This window comes from Callorhinus ursinus, unplaced genomic scaffold, assembly GCF_003265705.2.
Source record: "Callorhinus ursinus isolate GAN/ISIS: 27379988/994484 unplaced genomic scaffold, GSC_fseal_2.0 scaffold25, whole genome shotgun sequence".
NCBI classification, from domain to species: domain Eukaryota; kingdom Metazoa; phylum Chordata; class Mammalia; order Carnivora; family Otariidae; genus Callorhinus; species Callorhinus ursinus.
The window spans coordinates 35,927,378-35,946,182 of NW_027397087.1; the positions used below are offsets into that span (position 1 = coordinate 35,927,378).

Here is an 18,805-nt window from a genome sequence, read left to right on the forward strand (position 1 = left end):
GGGGTAAATACCCAGTAGTGCAATTGCTGGGTCATAGGGTAACTCTATTTTCTACTTTTTGAGGAACCTCCATACTGTTTTCCAGAGTAGTTGCACCAGCTTGCATTCCCACCAACAGTGTAGGAGGGTTCCCCTTTCTCTGCATCCTCGCCAACATCTGTCACTTCCTGACTTGTTAATTTTAGCCATTCTGACTGGTGTGAGGTGGTATCTCATTGTGATATTGATTTGTATTTCCCTGATGCCCAGTGATATTGAGCATTTTTTCATGTGTCTGTTCTGACCAAATTTTTAAACAGAATTCTTTTTAAACAGAGAATTCACCATACAGCTTACATTTTATTTTTTTATTTTTTAAAGATTTTTATTTATATATTTGACAGAGAGAGACACAGCGAGAGAGGGAACACAAGCAGGGGGTTGGGAGAAGGAGACGCAGGCTTCCTGCAGAGCAGGGAGCCCGATGTGGGGCTCGATCCCAGGACCCGTCCTGATCCTGGGATGGAGCCCCATGTTGGGCTCCTTGCTCAGCAGGGAGCCTACTTCTCCCTCTGCCTGCCACTCCCCCTGCTTGTGATCTTGTGCACTCTCTCTCTGACAAATAAATAAAATCTTAAAAAAAAAAAGTAAAGTGGAAGTCCAGAGGTTTCTACTATTGGATGTAAAAATATATACACCTTATTTTTATAATAAAAGCAGTTGTCATTGTCATTTTAATCCATTGGGAGGAAGACCATGAAAGTGAAACATCGGCGCTTTACAGTTTGGAGCACCCCACTCGCCACAGAAAGATGACCCTCATGGCAAGGAGGGTGGTAATTCTCTTACAGCATGCGAAATGTTTCCCTCTCAGGGCTTCTTTCATCAGATTTGTAAACATCGTTGCAGTTGATTCTCACCCAATTTTATCCAACGAGAGCACCAACATTTTCTTCCAGTTAAGTCACTGGTGAAGGTGCTATTCTCTAATGAAACAGGATGAGGTACTGAAAAGCGACAACCATAAGCTTGATTAAAACCAGATCACTAGTTTCACAATTGCCTTCATTAGGGAAGCCAAAATCCCTTTCATCCCATGGACCATTTCTTCTCTTCAAATGAATGACAGTGTCAGTTTGTTTCCCATGGATTCCTGTTTCTAATTTAATTTTGTCGACATAGGGCAAATTCCTCTGACTTTAGACATGGCAGTATTTCTCACATCGGGGCTGTATCTCTCTTTTTCAGAAATAGTTTAGCACCAAAAGACACCTTAGAGATGATCCAGTTGAGGGAGAAAATTGGTCCTATAACTTTGATCTCTCTCTTTTTTTTTAAGATTTTATTTATTTATTGGACAGAGAGAGACACAGCGAGAGAGGGAACACAAGCAGGGGGAGTGGGAGAGGGAGAAGCAGGCTTCCTGCTGAGCAGGGAGCCCGATGCGGGGCTCCATCCCAGGACCCTGAGATCATGACCTGAGCCAAAGGCAGATGCTTAACGACCGAGCCACCCAGGCGTCCCTAACTTTGATCTCTTGATGCCTCAACCAGCTGCTCTTTCATTCAACAAACACTTACTAAGTACCTGCTGTATACCAGGCACTGTGCTCTTTCCAGTACATAATCCTGCTCACGCTGAAATTAAGCCAAATGGCAAGCTTGAAGAGCCCCAGGATACTTGTTAGTTTGATGGCAGTGTGGAAATGGGTTTTTATTTTCACTGGATAATTAAGTATTCTTTGCTCATGAGCCTCTGACATGGACAGAGTGCTGTTTTGTTGCTTCTGTGGAACTGTCATTGTTCTGATGCTTTCTGGGGGATCTATCATGTTCTTCTCTGGTGTCCCATGAGCTATGGATTATGCAAGAGCGGTGATTCTCAATCAATTGGAGGTGATTCTGTTACTACGGGGACATTTGGCAATGTCTCGATACATTTTCATTTGTCCCACTGAGGGGAGGGATGCCACTGGCATCCAGAAGCCAGGGTTGCCACCAACCATCCTACAATGCAGAAGACAGCCGCCACACCCAGGAACTCTCTGGCCCAAAATGTCCCTAGACCCGGGGTTGAGAAACCATGGCCATGAGGGAGAAGGTGGGAACTTCCAAACCCTGCATCATTTTGCATGTTGGAGTTCTGCATTTCTGCATGAGGTTTTGTTTGAGAAGTATGTTTTTTTTCTGCTTAAGAAAAAGCACTTGAAGACTACCGAGGTAGAAGATGGCAACTCTATGCCTTCTGTTTTAGGGTTGAGACAGATTGGGAGAAGTCAAGTGGGTGGCATATAGGAAACAGGTGAGGGCAATCAGGGGTAAATCTGGAAGCATCAGCCTGAGCCTCAGTCTTGACCATACAGGGCTCTGCACATCTCCCTCCCACCTTGATATACTGAATCATGGGATCATGTCCACCTTCTGGTTTAGTCCAGAGGTTGGCATTTTTTCTGGAAAGTGCCAGATCATAAATATCTTGGGCACTGTGGGCCATACTATCTCTGTCACAACCATTCAACCCTGCTGTTATAGCACAAAAGCAGCCCTAGACAATAAGTAAACAAATGGGCATGTTTGTGTTCTAATAAAGTTTTATTTACAACAAAAAGGTTGTGGGCCAGATTTGGCCTGTGGGCTGTCATTTGCCAACCACTGATTTAGACCATAAGTAGGAATCATGTTTGTTTTACCCTCATGTCTCCCTGCCTACACCTTATTGGCACATAGTAGGGGTTGCCTCAGGAAATATTTCCTGAACTATATTGAGGGTCAATCATGTAGACATAAGTGCTAGCAGATTTTAAAAGAATAACAGTGGGAGAAGACCCATCCAGCATTTCCCAGAGAATTTCTACATATTGTTTAACTTTTTCTATGTTGGACACTTTAGGATGTTTCTGATTTTTTAAATTAATAATAACAACTGTGATGAGCTGCTTCCTACAGAAATCATTGGCCTAATTTCTTATTTCCTTAGCATAAATTCCTAGAAGAATTAGGGTCAAACAGTATATATTGCTACATGGCTTTCCAGGAAGGTGGTATTGATGTACATTCCTAACAGTAATAAGAGGGAGATATTTATCATTATGCAAAGGATTTCTTTCAACAGAATGTCATGAATAAAGGTTTTGGCATCCGTATGTATTTCCGCGAATTAGCTTACTGCAAATAAAAGTAAATTGGTGTTAGATACTAATCATTTTAATAATAACATTCTCCCACACTGTTGTGACAGCATGATTATTAAGGCACGTTGTGTTACCTGTCTGTGTCATCTAGCCAACCAGTTGAGGTTGCCGTATCTGGTGTGTTTATTGAGCACACACAGAAACATCTGTTTCCCATTAGGGAATCAGAAGCTCCACTATCTGCACGCCTGGCACCAGCCTACCCTGCCATGATGTACAGAGGCCTCCTCCCAGTGAAATCCACCACCAGATACGTCACGCAGATTGCTCATTTCCCTCAGGAAATTTCATTTAGGTTAATTTTGGCACACAATTGAGGGCAATTCTTGAGCAATTTCTCTTGTGATGGCTTGCAACATGTAAAATTTTCCTACAACATGTTGCAGAAATCACTGGAAGAAACTGGCCGTTGTCCAATTGCCTTTGTAACAGCAAGAAATATCTCTTTTGAACCGCAGTACATGGTAAGAAAAAAAAAATGAAATAAAGGTAGATCGAGGAGCAGATGTTCATCCTGTCCCTTTTCACGAGGTGCTTTGGAACAGGAAGGGTGAAGGGGCCACGCAATGTGCCTTACCCTTATGGGGAACACTGGTCCTTTCTTAGCTCTTTGGATTTTTCTGACTTTCTCCAAATGAAGAAGAGAGTATCTGTGACTGAGAAGTACTAGAGAGTGTTGTTCTAGAAATAGGAGTGGGTCTGTGGTTATGTGATGATGGAATTTACTTAAAAATGGATAGGTTCCCAATGAAATCCAGTATATGAAGGCAGTAATTAACAAAATCCCATGTTTTCTGAGAAGCCATCCTATTCAAGCATTTTGCTAGATGCCTTCTATGTTTACCTCATTAGATCCTCCCAGCACTGCTGTGAGATAGACACCATACCATCCCCAGCCACAAAGAACGAGAGGTTCAGGATGGCTAATTAACACATCCAAAGATCAGCGCTCCTAAGTGGCAGAGCCAGCACAAAACCCGGGTCCCGCAGACTCTAGTGCCCACTTAAGTCCCTACGGATGGCCCTTGGGTGGCGCCTCTGAGTTTGGAGATACAGACCAGCATTATTAAGTCATCCCCATCAGAGACCAACTGACCAGCTTCCTAAGGACCAACTGACCTGAATCCTAAGCCAGGATTCAGGCCCCATTCATTTCTGGGCATCTTCCCCTGAAAGTTCTGGATGGTGGTGGAGATGTTTTCCATGCTGACCCCAGAAGGAAGTGACCATCCAGCCCCGAGGAAACAGGATGTCACCTTTAGTTCTTGGCAGCACTTGTGAGGCCACGCACTTCACTGAAGCCAACCTCCAGGCCATTTGGACATCAGTCAGGAAAAACTGCTACAGCCCTCCCTCCCCACATCTAGATTCCTCCAGAGCGACCATGCTACTCCGGAAGTCTGGCATGTGGGGGTGGCATTCGTTGAACTGTGCAGAGCATTTTAATGTAATATCTGTTTCACAAGATAAAACGACATTTAGTCTGGCTTGGTCGTCTGAGGCCAACCTTGTGATCATCCCATTCTAATTGGGCTGAGGGCTGAGGATTCGTGGGATGTCTGTCCTTGTCTTCGACAGCTCTCATTTGTCCTTGAACTATCCCTGACACCCTGTTTAGAAGAGAGAGACTCACTAGCCTGTCTGTTCTCCCCACTCTGGGACCCTCTCCACAGCAGCCAGAACTATCATCCGGGAAACAAATCCGAGCACGGCCCTCCCTTTTTTGAGATGTCCAATGGTTATTGCTGACGCCATCAGATAAAATTCTCATTCTTCATCCTGGCGACCAAGATTCTTCAACACTTCAGCTGAATCCTCCAGCCTGATTTCATCCCTCCCAGCAACCCTACACTTGAGCTGTGTCATTCCTCGAACATGGGTTCCTACTTCCCAAGTGTTCTTTCCTACTTCATGCCTTGTGCACAGCGTTCCCTTTACTGGAGTGCCCCATGAAGATGAGCTCGGTCTGGGACAAACTGAGTCCAGGGGGTAGCAGGAAGGGAAAAGGTGGAGGGTGAGATTTTGCTGGACAGGGCAGGGACCGTGTGCTGACTCACTCTTCTCTCCATCTTCCCCATTGGTGACAATCAGAGGCGTGTCCTTAATTTGATGAGAATCTTGCTTTTTTTTTTTTTTAATTAGGAGGAGCTAGGTATTTTTTTTTTTTTAGATTTTTATTTATTTATTTGACAGAGAGACACAGCGAGAGAGGGAACACAAGCAGGGGGAGTGGGAGAGGGGGAAGCAGGCTTCCCACTGAGCAGGAAGCCCGATGCGGGGCTCGATCCCAGGACCCTGGGATCATGACCTGAGCCGAAGGCAGACGCTTAACAACTGAGCCACCCGGGCGCCCCGATGAGAATCTTGCTTTGGCAATGTGGCATTTTGTTTGTGTCTTGCTTTCTTTCAAAGCCAAGGAGAAACCCAAGGGGTCAGGGATGGAAATCATGCATGGAAAACATTTTCCTTATTTTTCTACTAAAATGTGCATGGGGCAGGAGCAAGAAATATTTGAGGGAGGAGAAATACATAGCAAACATGGCATTTTGAAAGGTTAATTGGATGTGGATGAACATATTGAGATGATGTTCTGTTATTGTCAGAAATAATGTTTTACAGAGAAGCTATTTCTGAAGAGAGACCAGTTATTATTGATGGGTTAATGTGCCCTCAGGAATATGGAAGCAATAATGCAGAGGTACAGTGCCTACAGAAAGATGTCAGTCAAGCGTGAGGTTGGAGCGGAAAGCCTGAACACCTTCTGATTTGACTCTGCATATAGGATTTGACCTGTAGGGCCCAAATGAAGAGACCCAAATGAAATACCCAAATGAAGCGTATTTCACAAAATCAGAAGTGGATTTTGAATGGTTCGTTGACCACTTTGCCCTCTGAGATGTGGTCTAATGATGGCTCTTAGAATTCGAGAACTAACACAAACCTGTGATTTCAGCAAACATGTGTCTCAAGTTTTAGAATCCCATTCTGATTTCAAGTATCATTCCCAATCCCCAGAACCCAGTGAACTAATCCTGTCATCCGGGTACTTCATTGTCCAAGCTATCATCTGCTCCCTTCCATCGGCCCATAGAAATGTGACAGAATTCTTTGCTCAGACCACATGTCCAAATTTTAGATTCAGGAAGCATGATCGTGAGCTCTATGGAATCAGCCTCAGCAGTGGGAAAGGATGGCATAAAGATAATGATCTTGCACTTTGTTCCAAGGTTTGATTTTTTTTTTCATGCAAAATAAAATTGTCCCAACAGAAAACATGAACAGGGAGGGGAATGATAAAGCTAAAAGGTCTTAGAATGAGTAAGGGGAAGAATCTTTTTTGGAGGAAATTCAGGAAGGTCAGTGGAGTTCCTTTAAATGCCGATAAGCCTGTCTGAACAAGGACCACCCCGTTATTTATTTAGATGCGGATCATCGGGTTTGCTGATGTTTCTGGCCATTGCCTCCCTTCCCCCTTTTCCCCTGGGAAATATGCTTTGAGAGAGCCAAGCAAAATCCTGCTGCTCCAGGCTCTTCAGAGCCCCAGTGACCAGTGGAGACCCAGATCTCAACCAATTTGATTTAATTTCCTAAGACATTGGGCCTGCAAATACCTCTTCTGAGAGTACTTTGTTAAATGTTTATACAGTCTGTCATTTAGAATGCAGGACTTGGGGACAAACCCTAATTTTAGATGCAGTACTCATCATGGTCCCACAGAACTTTATATAAAAATCCCAGATTGGGGGGAGGGGGCACCTAGGTGGCCCAGTCAGTTAAGTGTCTGCCTTCAGCTCAGGTCATGATCCCAGAGTCCCAGGAATGAGCACCACGTCAGGCTCCCCGATCCGTGGGGAGTCTGCTTCTCCTGCTTCCGCTCCCCATGCCACTCCCCCTGCTCATGCTCTCTCTCTTTCTCTCAAATAAATAAATAAAATCTTAAAAAAAAAAAATCCCAGATGATCTCTCCTCTGAACCCAACAGGGGGATGGATTTGCAGGACAAATTCCCTGTCCAACCAGTGTAAACAAGTGGCCTGTCCCCAGCCCCTCCCTGTTCTTTCTCTCTACATTACTTTTCTCCTTATCTTTCGCCATCACCAAGCATACCGTTTGATTTACTTGTCCTGTTTGCTGTCTGTGGCCTGCCCCCTGCCCCTAGAGTGTACATTTCACACATACCTTGGGAAGAAGTTGCTTGCCCAGAGTGGGTGCTTTGTGACTCTCTGTCGAGTGAGGAAAGAATGCACTTGGACACCTGCAGGAGCTGAATGGGGGCATGAGGGAGGTCAGTGCAAGACCCACCAACAGATCTTCCATTGCCCCCTCTCCCCACCTCCCCCCCCCATGCTCCTGTGATGTGCTCCAAGTCTTTTGTTTTCCACCTCTCGGCAGAGCATTGGCTGTGATGACTACCTGGGCTCGGACAAAGTGGTGGACAAGTGCGGGGTGTGCGGAGGCGACAACACGGGCTGTCAGGTTGTGTCAGGCGTATTCAAGCACGCCCTCACCAGCCTGGGCTACCACCGAGTGGTCGAGATTCCCCAAGGAGCCACCAAAATCAACATCACCGAGATGCACAAGAGCAACAACTATTTGGGTAAGCTTGGTCTGTTTCCAGAGGAAACCGTCTGTCCCTATTGGATGATTCATTCCTTCCCAGGAGCGTGACACAGCAGGGTCCAGACGTCCTTGGACCTGGAGAAGGTGCCACTGGGGAATGCCAAAGCACCGCCTGGCCTCCTTGACATGAGAAGTGTGGGTGGAGGAAATTTTTAAAGTCCTTGCAAATAAATATTTAACACCTACATATTTAAGCCAGCCTTTGTTCCTTCCAAGAGAAACATGGTTATGCACTAGATACTGGGCTAAATGGTTTCTCTGAGATGGGGGAGGCTCTTTGAAAAGCCGAGGTACGGTCCAGTCTTCGTTCTGTTGGAGTTCAAACAGGGGCCATCGATGATCCTGTCTGGAGCTTCATTCCCTACAGGTCTGAAGTAAAAGCCGTGTTTCTCTTCTTTCTGCTTCATCTGCCCAGGGCAATGGTATATGTGTATAGTATGTGTATATCTTCTGAAGAGCTGCAGTCATTTTGGGTAATATCATCAACATCGAGAGGCCATTTTTACCCATTTTCCCGCGGAAGTTTAGATCTTCGTTGATACTTCCTTCTGGGTTGCTGGCTGATTGTATTTTATGCAAAGCAAATCAGGTCATACGAATTCATTTTGACCAATCCTAATTCACGTGAGCATGCACAGATTAGTTAACAAAATAATATAAGGAAAGCAATTTCTTCAAGTCATTTAGTGAACAGCCATATTCATTTTTATTTTGTAATGATTTCTTGAACGGGAACTTAAACAGCACAGATGCTATGTGCCAGGCGCTATTCTTAGTGCTTTTCATGTGCTAAATTACTGAACCCTCTCAACAACCCTAGGGGATAGGAGCTGTTTCATCCATATTTTATATAGATAAGGAAACAGGCACAGAGAGATTATGTAACTTGCTAAGGTCACACAGCAAGGAAAAGGTGGAGCTGGGATTCGAACCCAGGGAGTCGATCTCCAAGCGTGGTAGTCTATCAAGATGTAATACCCATGAGCAATTCTCAGAACCCGAGTTCTTCTCATACACCACTGGCCATGCAGCAGTCAATGGCTGCAACCATTGAGAGAGGATTAATTTTGCAAATTTCGAGTCCAGGAACACCGAAGAAGATAACTCCAGGCCTGATAATTGCAGGTGCTGCAGCTCTTCTTTCCGCACCCGGCAAAGCGCAACCAAAATTCGCTTCGCCTGGCTTGATTGGCAGGAGGAGGAGGGGACGGCAGACGAGACTCTGAGACAAGTCCATTTAAAGGGGAAAGCTGTCTCATTTGCTCTGGCAAGCCCAGGCGCCACCAAAGTGGCAATAGCCTAGTTTTCCCAACTAGTGGTTTGTGTTGTTATCTTTAGTTGCGAGGAAATCGTCTTCGTCTGTTTCCTTCTTTTTTTTTTTTTTTGAATATTAGAAAATCACATCTCCATAAATATCCTGTCTTCTAGAATGACAAGTGTTCTACAGGGGATTGTTCGAAGTGCAATTCCATTCAAATGTATCAGCAAATAATGCCACTTTTTATGAACTTGGTGTTGTTTTTAGTAAATTTTCCCTTGCTCAGTTCAGAAGGCTGGTTTTAAGCTGTGCCCTCTGAAGATAAAATCCTGGGTGAATACCCACCAGATGTGTAAATGGAACCTGCTCTCAGAGCCTCAGTATTTTCATCTAGAGTAGGGGAGTAAGAATCTTGACCTTATAAGTATTCGTGACAATCAATAGGATAACAGATATTCAGAACCCTGTCCCTTATTAGCAATTAACGAATGGCCATTCCCTTTCTTTTGTCTCAGAGAACTTGTCAGTACACCAAAGCTTCATGGAGTCAAAATTCCCTGTCCCCCTAAAAAAGACTCAATGGGAGAGTGATTCAGAAAGCCACATTCACCCTGTGGATGCCCAGAGACCAGTGGGGTACCTGAGGAAGCCAGAGTCCATCGACAATATCACATGGATGTTCTGTGGGCACAGGAGGGAGAAGGGAAACAGAAGAGGAGACTGTGGTGAAAGGTTCCAGAGGAGATGATCCAGAGCTTCTGTCTGCAGCCCTTAAATCACTTAAAGCACTGGAACACTCTTTTTTTTTTCCTTTTGATATAATTCACGTATCATAAAATTCAGCCTTTTAAATGGGTCTTTTTTTTTTTTTGAAGAGTTCTTTATTTATTTGAGAGTTGGGGGAAGGGGAGAGGGAGAGAGAGAATCTCTAGCAGACTCCCCGCCGAGCACAGAGCCAGACGCCGGGCTCGATCCCACGACCCTGAGATCCGGATCTGAGCTGAAACCAAGAGTCGGATGCCCCACCGACTGGCCCCCCCCCCCAGGTGCCCCAGATAGTCTTCTTCTCATCACAGGTGTTCTTTCTACCTATCTCACCCATGCTGCTAAATCTCCTATTCTGTGAGCTCTGTGTATTTTAAAAGTTAAATTGCATGGGATTGCTTGAGGTTAGAGCATGGGTCTCTCTAGCTGTTTTTGAACTGTTCAAGGACTATTTCTTACGTTACACATTTTCAGACACTTAAATGTTTTTCAAAGAGATACGTGGCGGGTTTCTCTACAGTTTTCCAGGTAATGATGAAGGTTTCAGTGTTCTTACCTTGTATTCCTGGCTAGGAAAACTATTTTGTATAAAAATGTGACTCGCACAAAATTGATTTGGCTGTTCACATACAGCTGTTCCGTAGAATAGGCAACAGACAGGAAATAAACGGTTCAGATTTTTATCATTGCTTTCAAAAAATGCACAAATTTTAAAGATTTTTTCAGGTGCCCTATTGTTTCCCAGAATTAGCTTTAGTTATTTGTAATGCAAATCAAGCTTTTTCTTGTGAAACACTCGGTATCTTTTAATGACTAATTCTCCAAACTTGTTAGAAATAGAAAGTAGATTTCTGTGAAAACGGAGGGACTTGTATTATTAGTGCCAGAGAAGATGGTCTTACCACCTCATTTTAAAAGGTTTTTTAAAACCCTCAATATATAAGTGATGTTCTCAATATGCCAGTCACCTAGTTAATGATAGGAGTCATGCTCTATGTATAGTAAGTACTTCAGTCTCCAAGCATTTTGATGTGCCTGGCCTTCTGATTTTTCAAATTGAACGTTCTTTACTTTGCCTCCTTCAAGAAAGATCTAGCTTTACTAAAGATGCAATTATAGAGTGAAGATGTGAAAATTGACATTTAAAAATCAGAAACCGGACGCCTGGGTGGCTCAGTCGTTAAGCGTCTGCCTTCGGCTCAGGTCATGATCCCAGGGTCCTGGGATAGAGTCCCACATCCGGCTCCCTCCTCCGCGAGAAGCCTGTTTCTCCCTCTCCCACTCCTGCTGCTTGTGTTCCTGCTCTCACTATCTCTCTCTGTCAGATAAATAAATAAAATCTTTAAAAAAAAAATCAGAAACCATGTATGTAGAAGAAGAAGGCATACATCCCCCAAATCTTGCCTAATATGTAAATAGTGATGGTGCATTCAACCTGACTCTGAGTTTATGGCTTAATTTGGTTTGACCGTCGAGAACTGGATGTTCTAGATTCAGATTCCGAAGGCCTGAGTTCTGGCCCTAGCCCTGCTATAACTCACAGGGGGGACAGACCCACGTGGAGCTGGGGCAACAGGCCAAATGCAGCACTTCACGATGCTCACTATTCTCTGAGCAAAGCTAGAGAAACTGTGACCTTTAATGGTGCACGGATTTTAGGAGATAGAATCTTTGCCTTATTTTAGGTTGGAAGCCAATGAAATTCTGCAGACTTGAGCTCCACTTTTCAGTGTTTCTTTGAATTTGTTCACACACTCCAAAATATTGACAAGTTGGTGGGTTATAGATTCCTAGATACACATTTTTTTTTAACAGAAAAGACTTTGGAACCCATGCATCTGCTAAAGCCTATGTATTCTCCTTTTGCATGTGAGTTATTCTGAACCCTGCTCTTTGGAAATAAAAAGCTAAATCTAATTTTATTAAAATGATTGGCATTTTATATTCCTTACCACTTCCTTAATAATAAGATGTTGTAAAATTTTTCTAGCCGAAATATCAAAGTTGGCGTAGTTCAGCTAGCTCAGTTTACCAATGTCATTATGTAACAGTTCAGAAATCAGACATAAAAGCATACCAAGCCAAATTGATTCTACAGGACATGTTCTACCTGCCAACATGTAACATTGTCACAGAGCCTTAGAGTTGGAAGACATTTTTTAAAGGTCTATAAGCTTTTAAACATAAACTGGCAATAGCTTTACTGTTAAGCACGTTTTCTTAAGTTTTAAACAATCATAATAACCACCAGCGTTTAAAAAAATCAGGTATCATGGATCATGTGTAATTTGCAAACCTTTAATTTCTCAGTTGAACAGCTATGTATATAGGAAGGATAGGAGTATTTAAATAATAGGATGTCTTATATTTGTATGACAGTTAATCCCAAAGATTTTCCATATGCACTATAAAAATTTTGAACAATACAGATGATATAGAGCAAAAAGATGAGATTCCTTCTGTGTCCCAGCCCCACACCTGGTCCACTGCCGTCGAGTGTTAAGGCAGATAAATGACCACTCTTAGCCATTCTCTGTGCATCTTCCAATCCTTTGTGGAAGTACAAATAATATCTTCTAAAAGTGGTGTTACTATACATACTTTTTGTAATTTGCTCCTTTACTTTAATATTATATCATACCTTTTCATATTACTGCATAAAGCTAATTCATTATTTTCTGAGTACAGAGTATTCCATACATCAGAGGTAATATAATCTACTTAAGCAGTTCTCTACTGAAGGATGTTTAAATTGTCCCATTTTCTTATATTGCAAATAATACATTTGATTTGTGGTTCAAGAGGCAGACTGAGTACATGAGGTTTTTTTTTTTTTTTCCTCCTTCCTCCCAAGATTCCATCAAAATGAACCTAAAGGAATAAGACAGGATAGAACCTACGACCACCAGGAAAACAAGAGGGGGGCATCTGTGAAATGATTTTAACAAATTTCTGGAACAAATTTCTGAAAGCAGGTGGAAGAATGTTCACTAATAGAGCAGAGGAAATCACGGCCTAGGTAGCAGAGGGGACTGTGATGAGGGGAGGCCAGCCTGCATGCAGAGCCCAGGAGCCTCTAAGTCTGGGGGCAGCAGATAAAATGGACGGTGGGAGGAAAAATGGAACTGAAAAATGGGGGAATATATGAACAGGCTCCCCTGCACACACATTCAGAATACTGGCATCAACCTCCTTATCTAAAAGCTGATGGGAACTAGGGCATGGTTGTGAGGATTGGTGCCCAAGATCTCAGTGTTCATTGTGGAGTTGGAGGAAGGAGTGGCTCAGTGACTGAAGCTCCATTCTCTCACCCTCTAAAAGTTGCCCTGTTAACAAGCTCTACCGAGCTTGTTACAGACTTCTCAGGCAGCCTTCCCATTGCTTTTGTCTTAAACATCAATGCATCTAATGTAAGTGGACAACCAAGGATCAGTAGACATTTTTCTAAAGCCTATAGCATGAAAGAGAAAGCCCAAGATAAATAACTGGGAAAGTTGTTTCTAGAAGAAACAGAGCAAATTCTTGGAGCAGAAAATCTAAATAAAAGTCCTCTGACAAGTAATACTGTCATGAATATCCTAATAGGTATATCCTTTCATACTTACATAAATATTTCTGTAGGATAGATTCCTAGAAATAAAATTTGTAGGTCAAATGGAATGAACACTTAAAATTCTGAGAGATGAAGCAAGATTCCTCTCCAGAGCAGTTGTAAGCAATTGGTACCCCCACCAAAAGTGCCTTTCTCCACACCCATACCAACATAAAATATTATGGATGTACTTAACTTTTACTATATCTTTTTTATTTGCATTTTCCTGACCACTCATTTTTATTGTGATTTGTACACCTGTGAATTTGCTATTTTTAAATTCTGTTTGTGGTTTTCTTACTGATTTTAAGAACTCATATATAAGTTATGAATAATAACCGTCTTCTGCTCATATATATATGTATTAGTCTTTATCTTGTGTTTCAACTATGCTTATGATATCTATTTTTCCATGGAGAAAAATTTTTATCTTTTTTGTCAAATCTGTTGATCATTTTTTTTTTTATAGCTAGTGGGTTTTGTTTTACCTAGGAAGACCTGCCCACCTCCAACATTATTATAAAATTATTCTCTAATATTTTCTTCTATTAGTTTTATACTCATTTTGTATATTTAAATACTGATTTATTTGAAATTAATTTTTGTGTGTGGTGTGAGGTAGGGATCTAACCTCCTTTTTCCAAATAGATAAACGATTGTCACAACACTATTTATTAAATATCCCCCACTAACTTGAGATGCCACCTCTACCATATGTTAAATTCAAATATATATAGATATTTGGATCAAATATATGTGGATTTTTGATATATATGTGGATTCAAGTTCATTGATCTATTTGGCTCTTCCTGCTTTGATAGCATATTGTTTTCATCACTATAGTTCTTTGTTGTATTCTTTTAAAGGTCAACTTTCTGCCCCCTCCCCAGTTCCCTACCCAAACACTTTGTTCTTTTCCTAAATTTCCTTGAGTCTTCTTGTACATTTGTTTTACATACACTTTAAAATCAGTTTGTCAAACTCCGTAAAACTTCCATTGAAATTTTAATTGAGATTGCAATGCATTTATGGATTAATTTGAAGAGGAAAAGAAATGTCTTAATAACATGATTCTTTTGATTCAGGAATGTAGCTTATCTTCCCATTTTGTGTTCTTTAGTAAAATTTCTTTATCTACACCTTGCATATGTTTTATTAGGTTTATCCGTAAGTATTTTATGGGTTTTGCTAATATGGTAGAAGATCTTTCTTTCCACTGTATTTCCAATTAGTCATGCCAGTATGTGTTAAATCAGTTTATTTTATATATTTATTTTCTACCTGGACATCTTGCTAGACTCCTTTAACAATTCTAAATTTTTTCAGTTATTTGACACGGATTCTCCTAGATGGAAAATCTTGGTATCTATAGATAATAATTTTGTCTTCCTATGACATAATCCACCTCTTATTTCTCTCCTGTCTTGTGGCTGAAAGGCTCAGACCTCTAAAAAATTTTGGAATAATCCATAAGTTTGGAATAATAATGTTAGTGGGATTTTTTATCTTGTTCCTGATATTGGGAATGCTTCTAATAGATGTTTGCTGAGTTTTCTGATATATAACTTTTATCAAAGTAAGGAATTTTCATTTTTTAATTTAAATTCAATTAAGCAGCATATAGTACATCATTAGTTTTCGATGTAGTGTTCAATGATTCATTAGTTGCGTATAATACCCAGTGCTCATCACATCACGTGCCCTCCTTAATGGCCAACACCCATTTATCCCATCCCACCACCCACCTCCCTTTCCACAACCCTCAGTTTGTTTCCGGAGTCAAGAGTCTCATGAAAAAAAAAAAAAAAGAGTCTCTCATGGTTTGTCTCCCTCTCTGATTTCTTCCCATTCAGTTTTCCCTCCCTTCCCCTATGATCCTCCCTGCTATTTCTATTACTCCACATATGAGTGAAACTATATGATAATTGTCTTTCTCTGATTAACTTATTTCACTTAGCATAATCCCCTCCAGTTCCACCCATGTCAATGTAAATGGCAGGTATTCATCCTTTCTGATGGCTGAGTAATATTCCATTGTATATATGAACCACATCTTTTTTATCCATTCATATGTTGAAGGGCATCTTGGCTCCTTCCATAGTTAGGCTATTGTAAAGTAAGGAATTTTCTTTCTGTAACCAGCCTTTAACAATTTGTATTAGAACTTGCTCCTGTTTCTTTTTTCTCCCAGTGTCTGATTTTCCTTACTTCTCAATTTATATTCATAAAGTTGATGGATATTTGCTTATTATAGATACATTAAGTGGGTTTCCTCCAGTTACTGCAGTGACTTGAATGTTTATGTCTCCCCCAGTTATGTCTCCCCCAAATTCATTTATTGAAATCCTAATCCCCAAGATGGTAGTTTTAGGAGATGAGGCCTTTGGGAGGTAATTAGGTCATGAGAGCAAAGCCCTCATGAATGGGATTAGTGTCCTTCTAAAAGAGGCCCCGCAGAGATCCCTGACCGCTAGTGACAACCATCTAGGAAGCAGATTTCTTTATCTTATACTTCCCAGCCCCCAGAGCTGTGAGAAATCAACATCTGTTGTTTACAAGCCACCCTGTCTGTGGGGTTTCTTACAGCAGCTTGAATGGACTAAGTGACACCTGCGTCTGTTTCTGTAACAGGCCTTTCCTTCAAATGGAACAGACCCACTATGGTGTCAGTGTCTGACAGGTCTCCTCTGAGTGTGTATGGGCAAGGAGTAGATACTTGCCCACGATCTCTTAGAGATATGCAACGATTCAGTAAGATAATAAACATGAAGCATCTAGCATGCCCGTCCATATTTTCCCTACCTTATACCAAGACTCTAGGTTTCCTTATAATGGCTAAACAGGAAACAGCCTTCTCCTCCACCCCACTGCTAGAAGCTTCCAGGATTATCCCAGCTCCAGTGTAAAATTTGCTACCTTTCTTCTTAGACTTCCAAAGCCTACCTGATCTAACTTAATTGCTCTATGTCCTTATGGCTTCTGCACCCCACTATCTTTCTGGGAGTAGTTCCTTTCTCCCCATAGAACAAAGAGAGAAACAAAAGTGGATCTGTGTGTTCAGCCTCTCGCCTGTGCTGACCTCATTCTAATCAGAAAATGGCTTTGGTGAGGTACCCATCTGTAATCATGGGCTCCCCCCTTCCACCTCAGACTTCACCTTGGGCTTTGAGTGCCTTTTTCTGCTCCGCTCCTGTCCACCCTCCAGTCCTTGGTTTTGTCTTCCATTTACAGTCCAGCACCGGTGTCTGAGCATAGGCCCCCAAAATGGCCTGCATGGCACATGTGTAGCCTCAGGAAAGCCTTGATTTCCGTATCCCACTACTCCAGCACTGTTGCTGGCACACAAAGGTACTTGAGAGAAGGAATGTCTAAGGCTGGACTGTTTGTCTTCAAGGAGTACACAGCCTAACTGGGGAGAACACAGGCATATGAACGGATAAATTACAGCAAAATATGGTTAAGTGCCAAACTGGAGATATGATCAAAGTCTTATGGGACTCCAAAGGAAAAATCCAACTCTTTGCTGTTCCTTTTCTCGGTCTTTTATTCTTCTGCCACGTATTGAGAAAGCAAGCAAGGACTGGCCGCTGAACCTGCCCTTTGTAGAACTACTGTTCCTGGCTGGGATGCTCTTGGACAAGTTCCTTAACTTTTCTGAGATTCCCTTTCCTCCTAGGTGAATTAGGAAAACAATTGTGGTTTCATGCAGTTGTTGGCTTTAAATGAGACGTATGTAAAATACCTTCCATCTTAGAGGTACTTAATAACTGTGAGTTCCCTTATCGTTCTAGATCAGTGGTCCTCACCCTGGCTGTGCATTAGGATCACGGCGGGGGTGGGGGTGATATTTGAGGCCTATCTGAAATATACCAATGGCTGGCTCCCACCTCCCAGTTTAATTGGCCTGGGGCACAGCTTGGGTATTGGATTTTTTAAGCTCCCTAGGTGACTCCAATGTCCTTTCAGGCCAAAAGACCATTTCCGTATTATAGTGGGTCTTGACTAGGAGCTATTTTGCCCCCCAACCTAAGAAGAGGCCAGGGATACTGCTAAACACCCTACAATGCACAGGACAGCCCTTAAACAAAAAACTGTCCAGCCCCAAATGTCCGTGTTGCTGAGATGAGAAACCCTGGCCTGTGTGCTCACCTTGATCCCTTTGGTGCTAAAGCTTCATGGGTCACTTATTTAAGAATGGTGTCTAAAAAATAATAATAAATGTCTAAGGTGCTACTGGAATGACTATTCTATCTGCCATTAATTTTGCATTTATCAACTCACTATGAATTCCAAGTTTGCAATCCAAGACCCCTCCTTCCACTTCCCTTCAATATTTCACTCAATCTGTTGGCCATGGGCCCCTGAGTCACAACCCCAGCAACAGAAGTTCCAGCTTAGAGCACCTTCCTATAGCCTGCGTTTCTGGCATTCAGAGTGCTTGCTTGCTTTCTCAATACGTGGCAGAAGAATAAAAGACCGAGAAAAGGAACAGCAAAGAGTTGGATTTTTCCTTTGGAGGCCCATAAGACTTTAATCATATCTTCAGTTTGGCACTTAACCATATTTTGCTGTAATTTATCCATTCATATGCCTGTGTTCTCCCCAGTTAGGCTGTGTACTCCTTGAAGACAAACAGTCCAGCCTTAGACATTCCTTCTCTCAAGTACCTTTGTGTGCCAGCAACAGTGCTGGAGTAGTGGGATACGGAAATCAAGGCTTTCCTGAGGCTACACATGTGCCATGCAGGCCATTTTGGGGGCCTATGCTCAGACACCTTTAACCCACCTTGATCACGAGACCCCATTCATGGTACTAGGCTGATGGAATCCTGGGTCCACCTCCTTCATGTAACACAGCACTCACACAACTGGGGGAAGGGGGTGATGTGTTGTATCAGCACCTGTATTTATAGCTGAGGATGCTAAGCCCAGCATGGTTGAGGGACCTGCCGAGGTGAGCAATTTATGAGTGGTTGAGTCAAGGACTCAAATCCAGGCACTGTCCCTGACCTATATTCTACATGTATATACCCATGGCCATTGACAAGAAAGATGTGGTCGGGTGATGGGAGGTAGGGGAGAAACTCTGCCTTCTCCCTCCCCGCAGCAATAGAAGTAGGATGTATTCTAATTCCTTGTGCCTTTTTGTCCCCTCCACATTGTTTCATCCCTCCCCCCACTACCACCTCCAACTTGATGAGTGTCATGTGGCCTGCCCTCACACCAGGAGCCCTTGGGCTAGGTTGCCATGGTCCTATCTTGGTCACTGGACCTTCACCATCTGCCTTAGCAGAGCTCTTGTGAAACCAGCATCTACAAGAACACCCAGCTCTTAAAACGAGTGGAGAATTTGTGAGACATGAAACGTCATGTGTTTTTTTTTCTTTCTTTTAAATTGTAATA

General features: G+C 42.4%; 1 protein-coding gene across 1 annotated transcript in view; it reads left to right on the forward strand.

Moving 5' to 3' along the window:
- The window catches only part of THSD4 (thrombospondin type 1 domain containing 4), a 572,226-nt gene that overhangs the window by 468,432 nt on the left and 84,989 nt on the right, over positions 1–18,805 (forward strand). The window contains exon 8 of the mRNA XM_025884296.2: positions 7,561–7,765. Coding sequence (XP_025740081.2) covers positions 7,561–7,765 — 205 coding nt within the window. The remainder of the gene's footprint in view (positions 1–7,560; positions 7,766–18,805) is intronic.